This window comes from Atractosteus spatula, chromosome 21 (genome assembly GCF_055471065.1).
Source record: "Atractosteus spatula isolate fAtrSpa1 chromosome 21, fAtrSpa1.hap1, whole genome shotgun sequence".
Taxonomy (NCBI): domain Eukaryota; kingdom Metazoa; phylum Chordata; class Actinopteri; order Semionotiformes; family Lepisosteidae; genus Atractosteus; species Atractosteus spatula.
The window spans coordinates 14,721,047-14,741,157 of NC_142726.1; the positions used below are offsets into that span (position 1 = coordinate 14,721,047).

At 43.9% G+C, this 20,111-nt stretch overlaps 1 protein-coding gene across 1 annotated transcript; it reads right to left on the minus strand.

Moving 5' to 3' along the window:
* Positions 1-788: 788 nt before the first annotated feature.
* mmp2 (matrix metallopeptidase 2) lies at positions 789-16,880 on the minus strand. Its single transcript, XM_088939267.1, has 13 exons — positions 16,197-16,880; positions 15,277-15,503; positions 14,059-14,207; positions 13,154-13,282; positions 12,395-12,568; positions 10,323-10,496; positions 8,649-8,822; positions 8,197-8,352; positions 7,763-7,889; positions 3,959-4,095; positions 3,389-3,548; positions 2,595-2,704; positions 789-1,762 (listed from the first exon to the last, which is right to left on the minus strand). The coding sequence occupies exons 1-13, from the start codon at positions 16,350-16,352 to the stop codon at positions 1,659-1,661; spliced, it is 1,977 nt and encodes a 658-aa protein (XP_088795393.1). The 5' UTR covers positions 16,353-16,880; the 3' UTR covers positions 789-1,658.
* Between the last annotated feature and the right edge of the window lie 3,231 nt (positions 16,881-20,111).

Here is a 20,111-nt window from a genome sequence, read left to right on the forward strand (position 1 = left end):
GCAGGTGTCAGCAGGGTTTTTTTTCCCCCTTTCTAAAAACTTTACTACTTCCAACCATAATTCTCCCCACCCCCGGGAAGTGAATGGGTCATGCAAGAGCCCGTGTTGTTTTGAGATCCGGATTGTCACAGGACGACCTACACAGCACTGACACTTTTAACATGTTAATAAGCCAGGCTGAAACAGGTAACTGTCCAACTCCGAGCCCATGAAGTACACGGGGCGTGAAAGAGCAGCCCGGCCGTGGCTGCTTCCCGTGAAAGAGCAGCAGCAGCAGCCGAGGGAAACTGAAGAGAAGCGCACAGCGACTGCATGACTTCATCATTGTTGGCTTAATTTAATAATCCAAATGGAATATTAACCACTATCATCAAAACCCATGGCTGGTCTTGGCCTCTTTGATTTTTTGAGTTTCGGATACTGGCTTTGTCTGTCCTCTTACACAGTCACAAGAACAGCAGCAGGGCAGTACTGCACATACTGGACATATGGTAACAATCGCTGCTGGCTTGAGGGCGAGTCGTTTAAACAGTCTGAGAAAATGCAGCTCGTTAAATATTCCACTACAGAGCCGCTTTGGCAACCCGTATTTAAGGAGTTGTGCTAAAAAAAAAACCCTTTCCTCTCTGACACAGCACCAAATATCGCAACACTGTGTATTTAAGCGGCCTGTGGTAAAATAAGGGGAAATGACGCCACGAGAGAGAAACAAGGTTTGACGGTACAATGAGAGATAAAACATACTTGCAAGATAGTAAACTAAAATATGAAATAACGTGCTTCAGTGTCAAACCTAGTGTCCATTCCTTTTATTCTTATTTTTTTAAACAAAGTACAGCGACAAAGTGCACAAAGCAAATTACAAATCTACTTACGGTCAAGTTTTTTTACAAAAACCCCAGTAACAATAATAAAAAAAAATCGATTATTAAACAATATTTTAATGATACGTTTTTTTTTTGTCATGACTCCATCATGCAACATACTTACAACCTTCAGGCATCCCGTGCCGTGGTAACTTTCCTAAAGCAACTGATACAATACTGAGCTGATATTTGACAGTTGTTTGGTCGTAGCGTTTCATATAAACACGCTTATTTTTAAAAAAAAATCCAAAGTGCTACAAAAATGTCCTTTTACAAAACAGGAAGAATAAAAACTTACAGTACAACACCGCCAGAGGTAAAAATAGCAGTGTGGACAAATCTCGATTTATACGTAACTAAATGTAGGGAAGAAACAACGGGTGTGTACAGTTTGGTTAATTTCTTTTAATGATGTTAAAAAAAGACGTCGTTTATTTTAATTCTGAGATTCCGATGAAGTCACTGCTTATCAGAGGCTCCAGTCCCAGAGCTAAATGTGCGTCATTATTTCAGAAAAATATAGATCAAAAATAGCCGAGAATTCGAATTACAAAAAGTGATGCATTTCCCATCCGGTTGAATAACCTCACTTGAATGTATTCAGCACAGAAATACAGTGCGCGTTGCATCGTAGACTTGGTCTGTCCAATAACAAAGGAGATAGTATACGGAGTTGTGAAGAGTTTTTTGTTCTGTTAGGTATGAATTGGAATCGGAATTAAACTGGACCGTCTGTCCGCGTCCCTCAGGTCTGTAAAGGGGGGCCGGAATATACAGGCGCTCCGCAGCTCTTCAGCATCCCAGCCAATCCGATTTAATATCCCCGATTTTCACAATCTTAAGGTTCCGGTCGTCCAGTTTAAGATAGTACCCATCTTTGAAGAAGTAGCTGTATCCTAGGGAAGAAAATAGAAAGACACAATTGTTTTGTTTTGTTTTTTCCTCACAAGAGAGAAACAAGCGAGGTCCAAATTAATTCGGGACACTTTGCCACAGTAAATCTCAACACGCGTTGAGCACCGTGTATCATGAGGAGCCACTGCAGGGCAGCTCCCTCGTGGGTGTAAACTCTTATGTTTTTAGATATTTTCATGTAGTTCATTACATCGTACTATTTCACAGTTCTTCCGCTAGTTTGCACAATAATAGGCGATTATTAAGGCTTGGGTGAAATTCGGATGAAGGCAGCGCTGAAATGTGCTTACTGGGTAATAAGACTCCCATCAAACATTACCAGAGAAGCCGTTCCTGCCGAGAATGTTTCTAGCTGGTTAATTAGCAGGTAGACACAGGCAGCTTTGTAAAAGAGCACAGACACGCTCTATTAAATGCTGTTTTCTCTGGATGTAAAAAAAGCTGTATGGACAAGTATATGTGGGTAGGTGTGACAGTGTGGGTGGGGGAGGGGGTTGGTGGGCAAAAAATCAGCAAGGAAAACGCATTTAGAGGACGTCAGTGACGTCGGAGAGAACTTCATGTTATTACTGGGCTTTTTCGCTTTTTTTTTTCCCTTCTCTTGCAAAGAGCAAACACTTGGAAAGTGACTTCAGAGTTATCTTCAAGCTGATGTTGTTTTAGCAGGCCTGGTGCCAGACATAAGCAGGGGTTGGCTGCCTCCTCCTTAACCACCAGGAATGCTCTGTCTCCAGTCAGCCTCTGAGCAGACAACAGCAAACCAGCATCTAAATGCAGCCCTTATTAAGGAGTTAGTCTGCCCTATGAGCTTACCATCTCCATTAAAATGGAAAGCAGCATCTAAACTGTCTGGGATTCCATTCCAGGCGTCAGCAATCAGCTTGGGGAAGCCTGGGTCCATTTTCTTTTTCGCTTCGTTGTACCTGCAGGAGACGATAATGTTCCAGATGGGTTTGAAAACAAATGGTTAGAAAACAAATCCACAAATTGCTAAAACACTAAGCATCTCTCAAACTAGCGGAATTCGTGCCAGACTTGTTTTCCCGTTTATGAACCATGGGACACGACTGAAAACTATGGGGAAGGGCACTTATAACTGAGAGCAGGGGGGGCATGTGTTTACGCCAAGGGTTTTGGGAGTGTGGAACAAACTGTCTGGCCATGTGGTTGAAGCCAGCAATTTGGCTTCCTACAAGAAGCAGCTGGATGAGATCACTGGATCGATGAACTGCTGGCTACCAAACAGGATAAATAGGCCTCCTCTCATTTGTAACCATTCTTATTTTCTTAAGTCACACCCCTGTGCCATAACAACTTGCACAATTATCTGAAAGGACTGCAATTAAGGGACTGACATGAAAATGCTCAACAAATGGAAGTGGGTCTGCTGGAGCAGGTGGTGGAGCAGCAGCCTTTTAGATCTCCACTGTGGCGCATGATGTTTATACTGATACTGGCTAACTCGTGAGAGAAGACTGCAGGAAAAGAGCATAGTGAGTCCCTTCTGTTTAAATCTGACATTGCACTGCAGCGATCCCCTTGTCCACAACTGCAAATATATGAATCTGAAAGATGCTGCAAGAGTGTACAGAGCCAATAAACATCACCTCCAGAACTTATCTCCAGCAAAGATGTAGGTTTTCTTGTTTTTGTTGAAGGAGAAAGCAGCGTCCACACGAGGCAGGTCAGCAGGCAGTCCCAGAGTGGAGATTTTCTTGGGGTACCCTTTCTCCAGCGTGCTGGCTGAATACACCCACAACTCATTACCTGGCACAGGAAACACAGAAGAGCATCAGAAGAGCTGCACTGTACCCCACAGTCCTCTCCTCTCACCTTCATGGTGCAGGCTCCGTTTCTCTCCTGGATTTGAGGGACGGCTCTCTGGAGACAGATAGACACTGGCTCTCTCTTTGATCTAGATCCTGCGGCTGCCTGATTATCCCCTCCAGAGTGATCTCTTGCATCACCTGCCTACAGCCCAGCGGGTTCTGAGATGTGAAGTAAGACTTCTTTGCAGTTCTAGAAACACCTGGGCTTCAGCTGGCACTGCCGGAGTGCACGGCTCACCTGATCCAGTACACCATGTGCCCGCTCAACGGTTTCTTACTGGAGCCTCCCTGGTCCACTGCCGTATCCCAGTCAATCAACCTTTCCCCCAGCGAGACCGCATGCTGTACCTGCAAAGAACACGGACTTCTCCTCCAGCGGGTTCTCGTACACCGCGTCGAATTTCTCTGGCAGCTCTGTCCAAAAAGTGGCCACAAGAGTGGGTCCCTTGGGCTTAGACCTGGGGTTGCTTGATCTCCATAGGAATCTGCGGACAACAGCGAAACAACAAGACATCAGTGCAGATCTACAATGGGCTGATTCATCGGCACATCTGTTTCTCATTACAGCTGGACGCCCGGATGCCAGCAGTGCAAGCTTGTGCTTGCCTGAATGGAGAATGTGCAAGAATGTGAGACAATACCGCTTCTCTTGTTCCCTTCAGGTGACCTACATTTCGAGTCATCATAGTACATATATCCATAACAGTAAAAGGCACGCTCTATATGGACAGGCTTGGGAACCTATTAAACTGTCAGAAAGCAAAGGCAGAAGCATGTGGGAGGGCCGCCAAACCCCATTAAAACAAATGCAGAGAATTCCTGACTCAACACCTGGAATTTTGGATTCTTAAGGAGGTTATGAATATGCCATGCACAAAAAGTTCAAATCACTTAGTCAGATCCACTTCATTTTCTAAGTTTGTTTCTGGTATAACAGTGGCAGGAATGTTATCAATAAGCCACCATGTCCAGGTAACCCATTCCTGACATACAGACTGAGAACAGAAGTCTCCAATACCAGGACATTAACGCACAGGTGAGACAATGGCTGCACCGAGGAGGGCAAATTCAAACAGCTGATGTTTCCATGTCAGTCTCAAGTGGAATCTGGACAGGGTTAAGATCCCTGCACTGGAAAAACAAGCCAGCGCCTCAGGGGTGAGAGTGGTGAAACAGCTAGGCCACCCTGTGGGGCTCACCATCAGAGACCTGCTCTGGGCACTATACCTGATCATAAGCAATGACTATACTAACAAAATTACAGTAAGGTGTGACAAACTCACAGGACAGTACTGCAATCTGTCCAGTTATTTGACTATAGTGCACCATGCCAACCTCAGAAGTATTGACAGAGTTAAACCAGTGGATACAGAACTGAAAATAGGCTGCACATTTTTATGCAAAGGATTGTGGGACTATGGAACTAGCTACCCTGTTGTGCTATTGAAGGTGACATCCTAGCTTCTTAATAAAACCAGATAACATTTTTGGATCAAATAGCTACTAACAAACCGGCTGAATGGCCTCCTTTGTAACCATAATGTAATATTAGTTAACTGTTCTTATGCTTTACAGTAATTGCTTTAGTATAATTCCCCCTGCGGCACATTAATCAAAGGGAGTTTCTCCATATGAAAGGTAACTTAATTGATTCTTTAAATTTGCTTTGATGAGGTAAAAGATGCTGTGAACTGAACTGCAGTGTCTGCACTTAAGCAAGACTGCTGAGGGTCTTTGGGAGCACGCGTAACAAGAAAAGAAAATCCCATCAGAGTTCAGCCAAGGTAGAAGGACAGTTGAACAGCTGTATCTGAGAATTCATGCTCCGTGAAATACATCTGTTTTAATGTGAGTAACAAAAGGCAAAGTTCCAGATCTTTTACACCATCTTATGTATCTTGGAATCTGGTCGGTCATATTTGTGGCTACTGTGCGCAGTTGCTTTGTGCAAGCAAAGCACTCTCATTCTCTCTCACTCTTTTTCACTCTTATCCTGCGGCCCGGGACCAGGAGCAATGAACATCTAGCCAGGGCCTCCTCCCATGTTGTGAGTGTTGAGCCCTGGCTCTGCCTTCCTCAGTTACAGCAGACAGCCCTGTCTCAGAGCACTGTCTCTTAGCATCACTAAAACATCTGGTTCAATCTGGTGCAAAAAGGAGCAGTTGGAAATTGCTGAATGCTGGAGTCATTCAGGATGTGAAACTGAATATCTGAATAAACAGACTTGTTGGCGACAGCGTTTCATGGACACTATGTTTTTTTTTAAATCAAACAGTTTTTGAAGCAATGCATTTTATTCTTCAAATGCGATTAAAAAAAATGGCAAAATTCAGTTGTGTTGGTGGCGCACCCACCCCCAGTAATATTTTGACCTAAAGAACTAATTGTAAAAATAAGACCAAAATCACACTGTTCATGCCTCTCCACAGGACAAAACACACAGGAGGGGATTACACATTAAAGTTTAATAAGAGCAAAATCGATCCTGTGTTCGGTGTATCTATCAGCTTTACGAGAGACTCACAGAGCACATGCCTTAAGGAAAGATAAATCAGAGAATCATGTCAAGGAGCTGCTGTATAGCCTTTGATATTTTTTTTTTCTTGAGAGAGACTCATTCAAAGCTGACCCAACAACAGCTGTGTGCAATCACCAGAGTGTTCTGTAGAAGAGAGGCATGCATCGAGAAATCAACAATGTTTTACAATTCTGGCTTTGATGTAGAAAACCAGGCTGTGTATGCTCAGAATATGAAGTTGTATGTGTTCCACTACACTTCAAGGCCAAATGCTCACTATTTAAAGAGGCTGAAAGGAGTATTTCAGAATAGGTGCCAAAAATCAAGTCCCAAAAATCCCATCGTTAACTAAAAGCTGTGAAGTTTTGCTCCAGAATTTGACAAAGGAACTTTGAGCAGGGGGAAGGAGAAATTGCACCGATAAATCAGACTCATTCAAGTTGTGGCTTTAAAACAGCAAAGATGTTAGAGAAATGATTGTGTTTTCTGTGTCTGTATACAGACACAGGCTTTCTGCAAAACAGGAAAAATAGTGAGAAATCCAAATAAACCATAAAGCAAAACAGATCAACAAAAGCCTTTCCTCCCAGCATTCTCTCGTCAGTCTTGAAATTTTTGTTTTTCTTACAGAAGGATGCTATTTTAACAGGTGGCACCAGTGGGTGGTACAATCGCCTTCCAACCTACACAAGCAAAAGTTTATTTTGGAAATCAAATCAGAGGGGCACCGCATCAATAAAGCTTTGCTCCAATTTGTGTGTGTGATAGAGAAAAATTTGGAAAAGGCAAAACTCTGAAGTTATAAAATAATGAACAAACAGGAAAAACATTTTTTTTGCATATGGCACAAGTCTCATTGCGTTAGTGAATGCTTATTTCTCCTTACCACTTGAATTGCTTGCTAAATACCAAATAAAGACAATTTTAAAAGAATGTCTCAGAAGTCCAGCTGTTATAGGAAAAGTTTACACACTGCTGATGGCCTAACCACCAGGGAATGCAATGTGTTGTCTTGAGTTTATACTCTATTAGACCATTCTTAATGTGAGTTAGTGGTGTATTCTTCAAACACTCGACAAACTGCACAGGATTTTCTACACTTTTTCAGTTCTTTTCCAAGAGGTTGATTAGTGTTCCACTACAGCAGAGACCATAATGTCAAACGCTCACTATTTTATGAGGCTGGAAGAAGTGTTTCAGAATAGGTGCCAAAGATTTTCGAAATATTTTGAATTCTATTCTGACGGCTTGCTTGGTATACTAAGTGCAAAACTAGATTTAATGGCAAAAACTATGTTGGCATCAGCAGGAATTTCAACATCGGGTACTGCTGTAGGTTAGTGGGTAGGAGATCTGTATGACAATATGTACAAGGCACCATGTCTATAGCCTTCTCTGTACTTTTGCCATTAGGCAGCTCTCAGCAATATAAAATGTGATTGCTTTCATAACTCCTTTAAAGAATGAATTAAATCAGTGCAGCCATTACAGTATCTTGGAAGACAGCACTTGGAAGCCTTAAGACCAATTTGATCAATTGCTGCCCGTTTCTCTGCATCACCATATCACAGTATTAAAGACCTGATACTTTAAAGATCCTCAAAAGATATGGTAAGCAATTTAGAAACTGTTACCTGTCCTTGAAGAAGAACATCTCTCCCCTGAGCTGAGAAACTGCATCAAAGAGAATGTCCTCCTGACACAGGTCCATTGGAGTGACTGGTCCCTGAGTAGGAGGCAGAGGCTTGTCTGTTGGGACTCCTGCGTCACAGAGTACAGGTGTTTACTAACGTTTAATAGTAACTTAATGCTCACAACTTCACTGCAAGACATTGCACTACTAGACCAATATCACTATTAAATGTCCACTGTAACATTTGACTTGTTCTTGACAAATGGCAAGTCAAAAGAGAAGAGAATGATATATGAAATGATTAACTGATTATTAATTAATAATTAAGTGATAATTAAGAAATCTAAGTCAAAGAATGCCCAGTACAAGCCAGAGAATGTCAAGATGTTCCATGTAAATGTCATGTAGCAAGAGTTGCATGCAATACTGATGTACCGTAGAGCTCCTGAATGCCTTTGATGTCATCGTTGGACAGCTTGAAGTTCTTGGTGTATGTGTAGATTGGGGCCATCAATGCCCCTGGATCCTGTGAGTGTTCCAGGCCTAAGGCATGTCCAAACTCATGGGCAGCAACCAGGAAAAGGCTGTAACCTGTAGCCACACAAAAAGGGAATAAGAGGACTCCCTTACTTCCCACAACGTATGCCAAACAGCTGCGTTTGTACTTAAATACAATTAAAATGCAATACAGCAAGAGGTCCTCGCCACTTGATAAAACTAAAGACTACACAGAAGCACACCAGATCGTTCACGTGCATTGTTCATGTTACACATAACATCACAATCACCTCGCACAAACTAGTGGCTATCTAATAAATAAAGTTAACGTCTCCATTCTGCACTGAGGCGCGTCTCCTAGGGAGCTGCCAGGGGCAGACGGACTCCACCTTGATCAGGACAGAAGCCCCACTTGCGGTCGTCGTCATAGCTACTGCTGGTGGCACACCACATCTTCCCATCGTTGCGTCCAGAGCTGGTGCAGGACTCGTACTTGTCACCCAGGAAGGTGAAGGGGAAAACACAGGGAGAGCCTTCTGCATTCCCTCCCACTGTTGACATAGCTGGAAGGAAGCAGAGGATGATCTGAGTAACACATGTAACAAACACGGAGGAAGGAAGAAAGCAGGAAAAGAGACACGCCAACTAGATAATGTGCACACAAGCATTTGGTCTAGAAAACTACATCTCCCGTAATTCAGCAGGGCAGCAGAGTTCTGGCACAGCAACACAGTGCAGGACAGCTTGTTCAAGGAACATAGTGGAAGAACTAACTCATTTCCAGTCAAGAACAGGCCTGTGGGAGCCAGATTGACAGTATAAATCTGAAAAATCTGCTGCAATAAGCTGATTCCTAAGGTGCTTTCTTGAAGAACAAAGTAGAAGCGACTGTCTCGAGCCAACTTCACAGTCACTAGATCTGGACTCCAGCATGTTTCTCACTTTTCACTGGCATTCTCCGGGAGCGTGTTTGTAATTGTAACTACTGGCCAGCCAGAAAATGTTCCAATTAAAATGTTTTTTAAGCATGTCATGTTACAAAATTAAATAAGTATAAAAACACATCGCAATGATTACAAACTGAGGCATTCAGAAGGAAAATATCTACAGATGAGACTGAGGTGTAGCTTGATTTAAAAATAAAAATCAATAAAAAGAAAGAATTCTAATAATAATAATAATCATATGCATAGTGGGATATATGTGGGTTTCAAAGACACTAACTTTGAAACTACGTTAAGTGGGTCTTTACATCCACCCACTTAAACATAAATGGGTTTTGCTTACAGCATTACTTTCTTATACTAACCCTGAGCATTATTATTCTTGGCAGAATCCTTTCCCTCCTTCGAGTTAAACCTTACGTATTTCCTACTGCAATAAAAACAGCCCGCCTGCATTTTATTCAGCACTAAGAAATGGGCAACCGTCAGCTCTCAAGACATCACTCTCGGGCAACACTGGAGCAAGACTTGCATTCTCAGTCAATTCAAAACAGATGACTGTTGCAGCCTCACTGCTTTTGTTACCCAATACTACATATTGGCCCAAAACAGCCAGGCCAATGGGGTGGAAAATATGAAAAGCCAGTACAGTTATAAACGTTTCCCAATTCTTAAAATGTTTTAAAGCAGGCCTTGAAGACGTCCTTCTCAAGGACGTTCGGAAGAAATCTTTGAGGCTTTATCTACAAAGACACCATGGCAGGGATAGGATTTATGTGGCACCCACGGTATGAAACACTGACTCAACTGATCCAAAAAAGAAAAGAAAGGAAAAAGCAGCATCAATGAACAGACATCAATGTTGGTATTTATTAAAGGGGAATTAAAAAAAAAGTGACTACTATAATTAGGTCCTAGAGTTTGCTGAGGAGCAGCCTGTTTGGCTAAATAGGCCTACCAGTAACTGCTGTGCTTGTGCTTCTTTCTTTATTAGAGCACACAAACGCAGAACAAATCCCTTAAATTAGAATGAGCCAGATATAAGAACGCAGGCAGTGAGCGCACACTTTCAGGCTGTGGTCCTGTTGAGATGCTCCTGCGCGCGGGGAAGCGCCTCACCGGTTTCGGGGCAGAACCCGTACGTCTTGTCGCGGTCGTAGTCCTCGGTGGTGGCGCACCAGCGGTAGCCGTCCTCCCGGCCCACTGTGGTGCAGGCCTCGTACTTCTGGCCCTGGAAGGTAAAGGGGAGCTTGCAGGGAGCTCCTTCCCCGTTGCCACCCAGCGTGAACAGCACTGCAGGGGGAAAGCACACTGTGAGCCCACAGCCCCCTCGCCCACTGCCGCCTCCGAAACGAGAAAGACAACAAACAGACAGGGGTAATCCCACTTAAGAGCTACTTTGCCTCTCACGAATGGTTGAGTAAAATATGAAAAGCCACACTGGAACAAAAACAAACAAACACATTGGAACAATCAATTTGTGAATTCCCCTCGACAAATCAGGCCTGTGAGCTCTCACATATAGTTCTCTTGCTTATTGCCATATTTTGTGTGCATTTTTGTTTTCATAAATTATAAGTCAGTCTTAGTCCTAAGCTCTTTTCAGTCACAGTTATGAACCCCTGTGTTTTGTACGCTGTCAGAATGCACCTTTTTTTCTAAACATCTTCCTTTGGTATTTAGATTTTTAGTGTTTTTTTTTTTAAATATCAGTCTAGCAGACACGATTCCGAAGATCTGTAGCTGTCTGCCTGGATTTGTAGCTGCTTGGATGCTGTAGTTCTGTAACCCACAGGGGACCAAATGCGGGATATTATTTCTGTCACATTAAAGTCAACTATCTGTGAAATATAGTTTTTAAACAGGAGTTACAAGGCTCCCCTTCTCCTGTTAATGTTAATACAAGGAAGACTGGGAGATTACGTTGGCCTATCAGGTCCCCGAATTCTTACAACTGAATTGTCAGAAACACTAAAAAGTGTTGGATTCAGCAATAAACAAGTTTACCATTTCTGTGACCCCCACACTCCCCCCACCGTCACTATTATCCTTTCAGGAAATGCCTGTGGTTGTGCAAGCAAAAAAAAAAACATATCGCAAAACATTCATGACTTTGTTTTCAAACTGAAGGCAAAACTCTGGCTTTGATCGTTCCTCAGGAAGAAAACAGAGCGTTAGTCACTCTCCGCGCCGCTCGCTGCTCTGTCAGCTGTGCAGACAGGAAGCTCCAGATTGTCTGGCTGTGCCGTCTGAATTCTAACACAACACTCGGCTCAGTACAGAACACAGCTCCGGACACAGAGAAGGTTGTCACGCTGGCTCATGTTTCGAGATTCGGGTTTTGTTCTTCAACTGCTGTGCCTCATTCCGCAGGATCTGAATAAACCAATGAAATGAGTTTTTCCTGTTTTTTTTTTCTTTCTTTCAGAAGCCTAAAAGAAATGTTGCCTTCTTTGGAAGAATCCCACACAGGAGTCTCCCGTCTGTAATGTCAATATAATAGTTGTTTTTTTGTTTGGATTTCAGACGGAGATTCTGTCTTGGCATGAAACGCCGCCGAATGAGCTTCAGCAGCTTCTTAACCATCTTTGCAAATGGAGCTGAAAAGCCTGTTAAGGGCTGCAGCGGTTTAACAGAGAAAGTCACGGGTTCAGAGTGTTTATTAAACGACAGCTTTGTTCAAGGAAAAGCCCTGCAGTGCCCGCTCATGGCTGAATATAAGTGCAGTAACATGCTGATTTAACTGAAGTTTCATGTGAACAAAAGTTCTGAAATTACTGGACGGTTTTGTTACATCTACAAGACGTGCAGCCACAAACACATCAGATTGCTCCTATTTCTGTGGGTGATGCACTCTAAGTCCGAGGTCTCCAATCCTGGTCCCGAAAAGCCCATTAAATCAGTTTATACCGACGTGGAAGAATAAAATTATAATCAATGAAACAGGGAAATTCTTACACTGATTAAACTAAAGTTCATTTGGTACATAAATCTGTATGTTCTTCAATCATCAAAGACCAGAGGTCCTGAATTCAATAAAGTACTTGCATAATCAATAACTTGCAAGTGTTAACAATCTTTAGAAACAAGTGATTTAAGGTTACCCGTGAGTCTTACTGGATTTGGGCCGTACCAGGTTTATAGATCTCTGCTTGGATGTAGTCCTACATCAGACGCCAGGCGGGACTCACGTTCATGAGGGCAGAAGCCATACTTTCCGTCCTCATCAAAGTTGTAGGTCGTGGAGCACCAGAGGAAGCCATCATCTCGTCCCTCAGAGGTGCAGGTGGAGTACTCCTTCCCCATGAACAGGAATGGGAACTTGCAGAACTCCCCTTCGGCATTCCCGTACTTGACCTTCACCACTGCAGGTTTCACAACCCAGTGAGTAGGAGAGAGAGAAACAGAGATGACGAGAGCACTGTGATATCTGACTTTCGGGCTCTGATCAGCTTCATCAGAGGCATTTCATTGACTTGGAGAACTGAGCTTGGGCTCCGTACAGTAAATTGCTGTTTATATTTGTAAACCATTCACTGAAGTTGGCAGACAGTGTTTTTCAAGGAGTTAAGGTTACTTTTCACTGCAGATGTACTGTAAAAGTTGATCAAGTTAGTAAATGTTGAGGGTGCCCTTCTTCAAGGATATATAAGGCAGTCCTCCAACACAAGGAGATGAAGTATGACTGCTGTACAATACAGTACCTCTTCATAGCCCGTGATCATGGAGCATAAATGCCACAACGCTAAGGGGAAAAGAGATTAGCATCATTTCCTTTCAAGGTTTTTCTCTTTTTTGGAGAAACTAGTTTTTTCAAGCAGCCAGATCTCACCCAGAGAACCCGTCTATCAAAACTGCAAAATCAGGGAGACAGCTACCCTTTGTGACGCATTGTGACATTGAAACACATGTCAAAACATGGCACATGTTAACATGATCGTGACCAGCACCTTGTCCCTCCCCCAGAGTCCACTGCTCGTCATCATCGAAGTGGGAGTCGCCCCCGATGCCAGGGCCTGGAGCGAAGGCATGGGCCAGCAGCCCATCCTTCCCATCAAACGGGTAGCCATCGCCATGCTCTGCAAACAGCACAGGGTACGCGCGTTATTCACACTGGCATCACAGCAGCTCCGGCCCTTCAGAGGGGCTGCAGAATCTTTTAATGCATGCATTCATTTACCAAGAAATTATACATTTAATAACACTATAAATATTAAAATACAAAATAAGTCATGAAACAAGGATTTATTTAGGAATAAGCCATATGCCAACATCTGATATGAAAATGCAAATGTAGTATGGCTCAAACTAATGTGCAAAGAGTTTCAGAACTTTTACGGGTGACTGTCCCGTTGCTGTGTTGGGAAGATAATGTTCAGCAGTAAGTAAACAATGTTTGCTTTTTTAAAAAGAGAATTGCACAGCTGGCAGATAAGCACTTCTTCTTCTTCCTGTTCTTCGTGCTGAATTACTGACTGAATGAAGCTCACCCTGGGACATTAGGTCTGATGAGGTCTGACATATCATATACATTTGTTTGCTTTATGAACAATTGACCAACAGCTGTCCATGTCTGTACAGTTTCATTATTTCTATACTAACCACACTCTGCATCAATCTTATTCATTCTCCGATAGGAAACCGACCAGATCCCAGCAACACAGCATGCAAATGATACAAAATGACCTCATCCCCAGCAGCAAGAGTCTACTGACGATAACCTTCCGTGGGTCAGAATCTTAAATATGTCCAAAACCCCTTTTCTTAACGTTTCATTCAGATGTGGAGCTGGTGCTCCCGTTCTGCTCTGCCCTCGGCTGGCATTTACAAACACGTGTAGAAAATGGAACAATACCCCAGCGCCCAAAATTGATCATTATGTCCGCTTCTCCGTCCATGATGCGGTTGAATTGGAGGGGGGTGAAGTCACTCCACACTTTGAAGGCGCGGGCAAATGCATCGTCTATGGTTTCCTCGTCCAGATCTGGAGTGTGACCTAAGATTCTAGGGGGTTAATGGTGGGGGTGGGGGGAGGGAGCAAAAAATAAATTGAAATCTCCAGCAGGCACTTTCTTGCAAGACTGCAACGATTTCATGACTTCACAGGGGGAGAATTCCCACTGGAGAAGGGGATGCATTTGTGTAATACAAACTGGTAGAAACCAAAAACAAAGTCTTCACCTGACTCAAACAGCACTGGAAAGGAACAGGCAAGAGAATATTCACTTTTAGAGATATGTTTAGGTGGTACTTATGTTTAACATGAACAGTTTAAGTAATGGCACCCAATAACACCAGGTGCGGAGACTGCGGACAGTTAACGACTTTCAGAGTGGTGCACTTAGCTGAAAAGAAACTGCTGGATTAGATGTGAGGTTAATTCTGATTTCCCTTTTAGGGATGTGGCCATACTACGATTTTATCAGCACACTATATATTAAGTGACTGTTTGTAAAACTGCTAATAACCAGGCTTTTTCACCGCCCCAGCTGGCTGTGTGCTGAGTGCCGAGCTGCAGGCGATGCTGGTAAAGAGCACAGGAAACAGTCTGGCTGCAGCCTCTGATTCAGTCCTTGCGTGAGCAACTCTGCACACAATGCCAGCACTGCCCTGTCTCCACGTGTCAATGTCTTTGGGCTTTGGGCTCACTTAATTCTCAGCTGCATTGGATACCAAGCAAGAAGGAATCCACTCTGGCCACAGACTGGACAAAACACACGTCCCGCCCTGGGACACCCGTGTGGTTACATGTCCAATGAGGAAAGCAGGACACGGCACACTGTAGTGTCTGTCAGCAACAGCAGCTGTACAGGCAGAAGGAGTGTTGACTGGTCAAGCAGGAAGTACAGCCGGGCTGTAGATTTCTGCTGCCACGCTAAACTAGGGAATGATACTTTGCCAGATTCATGTGAAGGGTTCAGAGCTAACTGAACTTCAGCTTGGCAAGCAAGGGCTGTTTTCACTGTTTAAGGGAACTCAGTCTGGGGGCCAGAAGGCAGTTCCGTCCTCCACCTCCTTCCCTGTGAGCTTTAGACCCAGTCCCGGAGCTTGGAACAGCCCGGGGCTGCCCTACCTGTACGTGACGGTGTTCTTCTCCCACTTGGGCCTGCGGGGGAAGAAGTTGTAATTGGCTACGTCCGGGACTCCGCAGCGAGGCTTCTTCATGACCTCCAGAGTTTTCTGATCGATCTCCCCGGTTTCGGGCAGGGCAAAAAACTTCTGCATTTTCTTCAGCGTGTCTTTGAGGACCATGAGGTTGCACCGGTCCTTGGGGCATCCGTAGAACTTGTTCAGATAGTGCTTGAAGGGAAGAAGAACTTGTTGGCCCTGGTACACTTTGGATAATGGAGAACCAACCCCCCCCCACTCCGTGTTCACTCTGGTGTGAGTGTTTGCTATGGCACACCTCCGGTTAGGCTTGCCAACACTGCATTACTGATTCATTATAAGAATTCCTTTTTATGGAAAAGCTGGACGTCCCTTACATTACGCACAGCTGGCTGTCGTACCCGATGCCCGTCACAGATTAGACCTCTGCCTGAAATAGCTTTCAGACTTCACTCGCCTCTCAGTGGAAATCGCAGTCAACTCTTTTCCTCTTCCCTTTTCAAACTATAGAAGCCAGCTGCTGTGACCCGAGAGCTTTAACATAACGAGCCATTTTCGAAGTCTGCGCGTTTTCCGAAAGCATAACTTAAAAAGACTAGCTTAGAAAACAACTGCAACTTTCTGTACATTTCATTACAGAAATGAAGTATTTAACATACAGAGATTCACAGGGAGCTGACTGGAAAAATGTCGTTTTGTTAATCCCCATTTGGTAAAAGTATTACTTATTAAGCATTTATTTAAACTGATTTAAGGGTTAAATAGTATTAGAAAAGATAGGATTGCATTATTCGTTTCAAACACTTCACGTCTGGAATTTAATCTAGAATTGCATAAATGATCAAAACGCCAGGATTCTGTTCAGTTTTGTCCAAGGAAACTTACCAGCGCAACTTCTTTGTCCGTTTTCGGGCTCGTGTCATCGCCAGGGAACTTGATAATTGGCGAAGGCGCAGCTGAAGTTTGTTGAAAGGCGATGAACAGGGAAAAAAGCACCAAAAGGAGACAGTTTCTGTTACTGAGAGGGGTCCCGCGCCTCATCTTTGCCTGTCCGCGACTCTGACCGTGTCTGGGGTGCTGGTCTGCTCCGCAGTGCGCTCCGGGCGACGGTCTTTTCGGGTTCTGCAGTATTGTATTTTTCGCCCTTTCTCCTTATCTGCTCATCCTGCCTTATTGCGAGATTTGACCCAATTCTGCTTGCATTAGCAGTTTTTTCCCCGCTGTGCAAGCTTTGACAAAGTATGCCCTCACTGCGCAGTCTCCAGTTCCCAGAAAATTTTGGGGAATGAAATCGGAGACGCGGCCACCAGGGACGGGAGATTTGGGAATGCAGACCAGCCGTGGCCAAGAAAAGTGCCTATCTGAGGAAAACCAGGCTGCACTGCAGCGCATCCAGCGCACGACCGCGGCTATTGACCGCCGAAAAACGACTTCAGAAACAGGACGTTTCTCCAACTACAAAAAGGCAAGAATACAGAGCAAAGCGATGTGTTTCTAGACGATATAGTGTGAGCATATGACTTGATTAAGAAGCCCCAAACAAAAACGGCGGAAATTTTAATTGTGACCCCTCCCACACACATCAGTAACTACTTTTACTATCCTGTCAAATAATAAATATATCATAGACCGCCTTCATGATTCGTTAGAATTGAGATTTTTTCGGGCCGCAGTGATTCACTGACAACGCGTAACCACCAGCAGCCTTATTTTTTAAGAAAACGTCAGGCGGTATTCTGGGATATGTAGTCGTGAAGCTTCGGGTTCGACACGGCCTGTGGTCTTGGGATACAGTTTCATTTGATTTACAATATAATTAATTAAACATTCAGAGCACTTACTAGTAGTTGTCTCAGGAAGAGTTGTGTAGGCACTTGGAAACAAAGTGAAATGTCTGTAAAAATAAACAAAGACCCAGCTATGAAGTAAAATTGGGAATCGGGGCAGTTTGATTAGGAATAACAGAAGAGCATAACTAGTGGAGTTTCCGCAGACGTTTCTCCAAGTGTCTTTGCGGCAGTTGTTTCTGTTTGTTTTACTGCTGTCCGCGTTGTGAAACTCACACCAGGCCGGTAGGATGGAGTACTGATGTCTGCTGCGTGTCTACGAGGAGTGGGCAGCTCAAATGTTGAAACAGAGCGCCTCCAAACACCGTTCTTATTAGACTTCTTCCCCAGAGCTCCCCAGTAATTTTCCCCTGGTATAGTCTTCAGTGTTTCTGCTTGTTGTTGATGGAGAGCCTGTTGTCATGGAGAAAAACTAAGCTTCTTTCTTCCAAAAATGTGTTACTGATTGAATGTTGGCTTCGGGCGTTGAAGTGGATCAGATTTCAGCGTGGACGTAGCGGTCTCGGTTTTTCTGCACCGTACTTTTTTTTTCCTAATTCGTTTTTTGTCTTGCTTTTTTCAGGTTACTTAGTATTGCGCAAAGTTTAAAAGCTATATTGCTTACACTGATATAGCACTTTCTGGACACTCCCATCAAAGCGCTTTACCGGTAATGGGGACTCCCCTCTACCACCACCACCAATGTGCGGCATCCACTAACACGATCCTGACCGCCGACATCGGCACCAATATTGAAAACAACCAATTAACTGTTTAGTCTCATATCAGGTAGTCATCTCCAGTGATAGTCTGGTGAACCCATTATGAAATGGTTTAATTGGCATCTGTTAGCAAGCTCGACAGAAACAGTTAACCGCGTATTGTTTTTTTCGTCTAAATTTGGGACATAGAGAAAGGACAATTGTCACCCGCCCTTTCTAAAATAAATAAGTACTATTTTGTACTGTGGCATTTCAAAATATAATTAGGATCTGGGCTTGGTGATGTCCTGATGATCAAAAGCTAAAACTTAAAACTGGAGGAAAATATTTTAAAGTGCAGATGTGCCATCTGGCGGCCAATTGGCATCATTACCAGCGAAATCTCAGCAGCTGCATAACGACAACTTAGGTGAAGAGCTGCGTCAGCATGCGTGGGTTGCAAAGGAACAAGTAAAGGTTTATTCCATGCTCCACGGCCGAAACGTTGTGTTTTCTTTCTTCTCTTTTCAGCATGGAATAAACCTATTACATGTTCCTTTGCAGCTAACGACAACTTAGTGTGACTACTAAGTTAAACGGCAACTACTAGACAACTACTAAATGACAATTTAGAGTTTTCAGCAAAAGCTTAAAGATACTCCACTTTAAGCGTTTTACAGGTACTGGGGACTCTCCTCCACCACCACCAATGTGAAGCCCCACCTGAATGATGCGATGGCAGCCAGAGTGCACCAGTACACTCACTACACATGAGCTCTCAGTGGGGAGGAGAACAGAGTAATGAAGCCAGTTCAGAGATGGGGATTATTAGGAGGCCATGATTGGTAAGGACCAGGGGGAAATTTGGCTGGGACGCCAGGGTAACACCCCTACCCTTTACGAGAAACGCCCTGGGATTTTTAATGACCACAGAGAGTCAGGACTTCGGTTTTACATCTCATCCAAAGGATGGAGCCTTTTGTACAGTATGGTGTCCCTGTCACTATACTGGGGCATGAGAACCCACACAGGCTGCAGGATGAGCGCCCCCTGCTGGTACCACCAACACCTCTTCCAGCAGCAACCTTAGTTTTTCCCAGGAGGTCTCCCATCCAGGTACTAACCAGACTCACACCTGGGCTGCCAGTTGTGAGTTGCAGGGCGATATGGCTGCTGGCATGAGCTGCTTTCGAGAAAAGGCTGGAAGAGATCTTCAATTGAATTAACTACTATCTGCTAAATGGGTTAGGTCGCAGTTAGGTATCTTGTTTTTAACCTTCCTTGGGGCCTTAACCCCAGCTGCTCCAGGGGTGCTGTATAAATGGCTGACCCTGCACTCTGACCCCCAGCTTCTCTCCCTGTCTGTGTGTCTCATGGAGAGCAAGCTGGGGTCTGCGAAAAGACAAGTTCCTAATGCAAGAAATTGAATATGGCCAATAAAGTGATCTTATCCTATGTTTTTATCCACCCATCCATTTTCTAACCCCTTCTTCATTCAGGCTTGTGGGCGAGCCAGACACTGTCTTGGCAAGCAATGAGCACAAGCCCGGGTACACCCTGGACACACACACACTCCAGGGCCAGTTTTCCCAGTAGTCCATTAACCTACCAGTGTGTCTTTGGGCTTTGGGTGGAAACTGGAGCACCTGGAGGAAGCCCACACGAACATGGGGAGAACATGCGAACTCCACGCAGATAACATCCCAGATATTGAACCCAGAGCCGCAGCACTGCAAGGCAGCCATGTTGGCCGCTTCACCACCATAACAGCTTTATGTCTTTATGCTCCACAGTTATTGCTTTAGTATAATCCCCACCGCACTGGGCTGATCAAATAGAGCTTCTTCACCTGAAAGCTGATTTAATCAATACTTTAAATGTCCAATACGCTCACAAAACCCAAAAAGTGAGGTATTATCCAGCTGTGGTGAGAGTTACAGGGCAAATGCCAAAAAGTAAGTCAATAGATTCAGAAAGTGAATGCTGGAAAAAACTCTCTGATCAAGAGAGCTAACCAGATCTAACACACTGCCCTCCTGTGGTAGAATATGACATTTACTGTTGTATTTACTGTTCAGTTTATGAATGTATTGAGGTAGAAAAAAAATCAGATTGAACTCCCCTTGTCTTCTTTTTATTTTATTATGGAGGATTAATCTTGATAAAATATTGATGTGAGCTTTTAATAAGAAAAGCATGGAAATAAGAAAGAATTGGAAGATGAATGACTGCAACACAAGATTTTGCAGTATCTCTCAAAGACCTAATTCCCA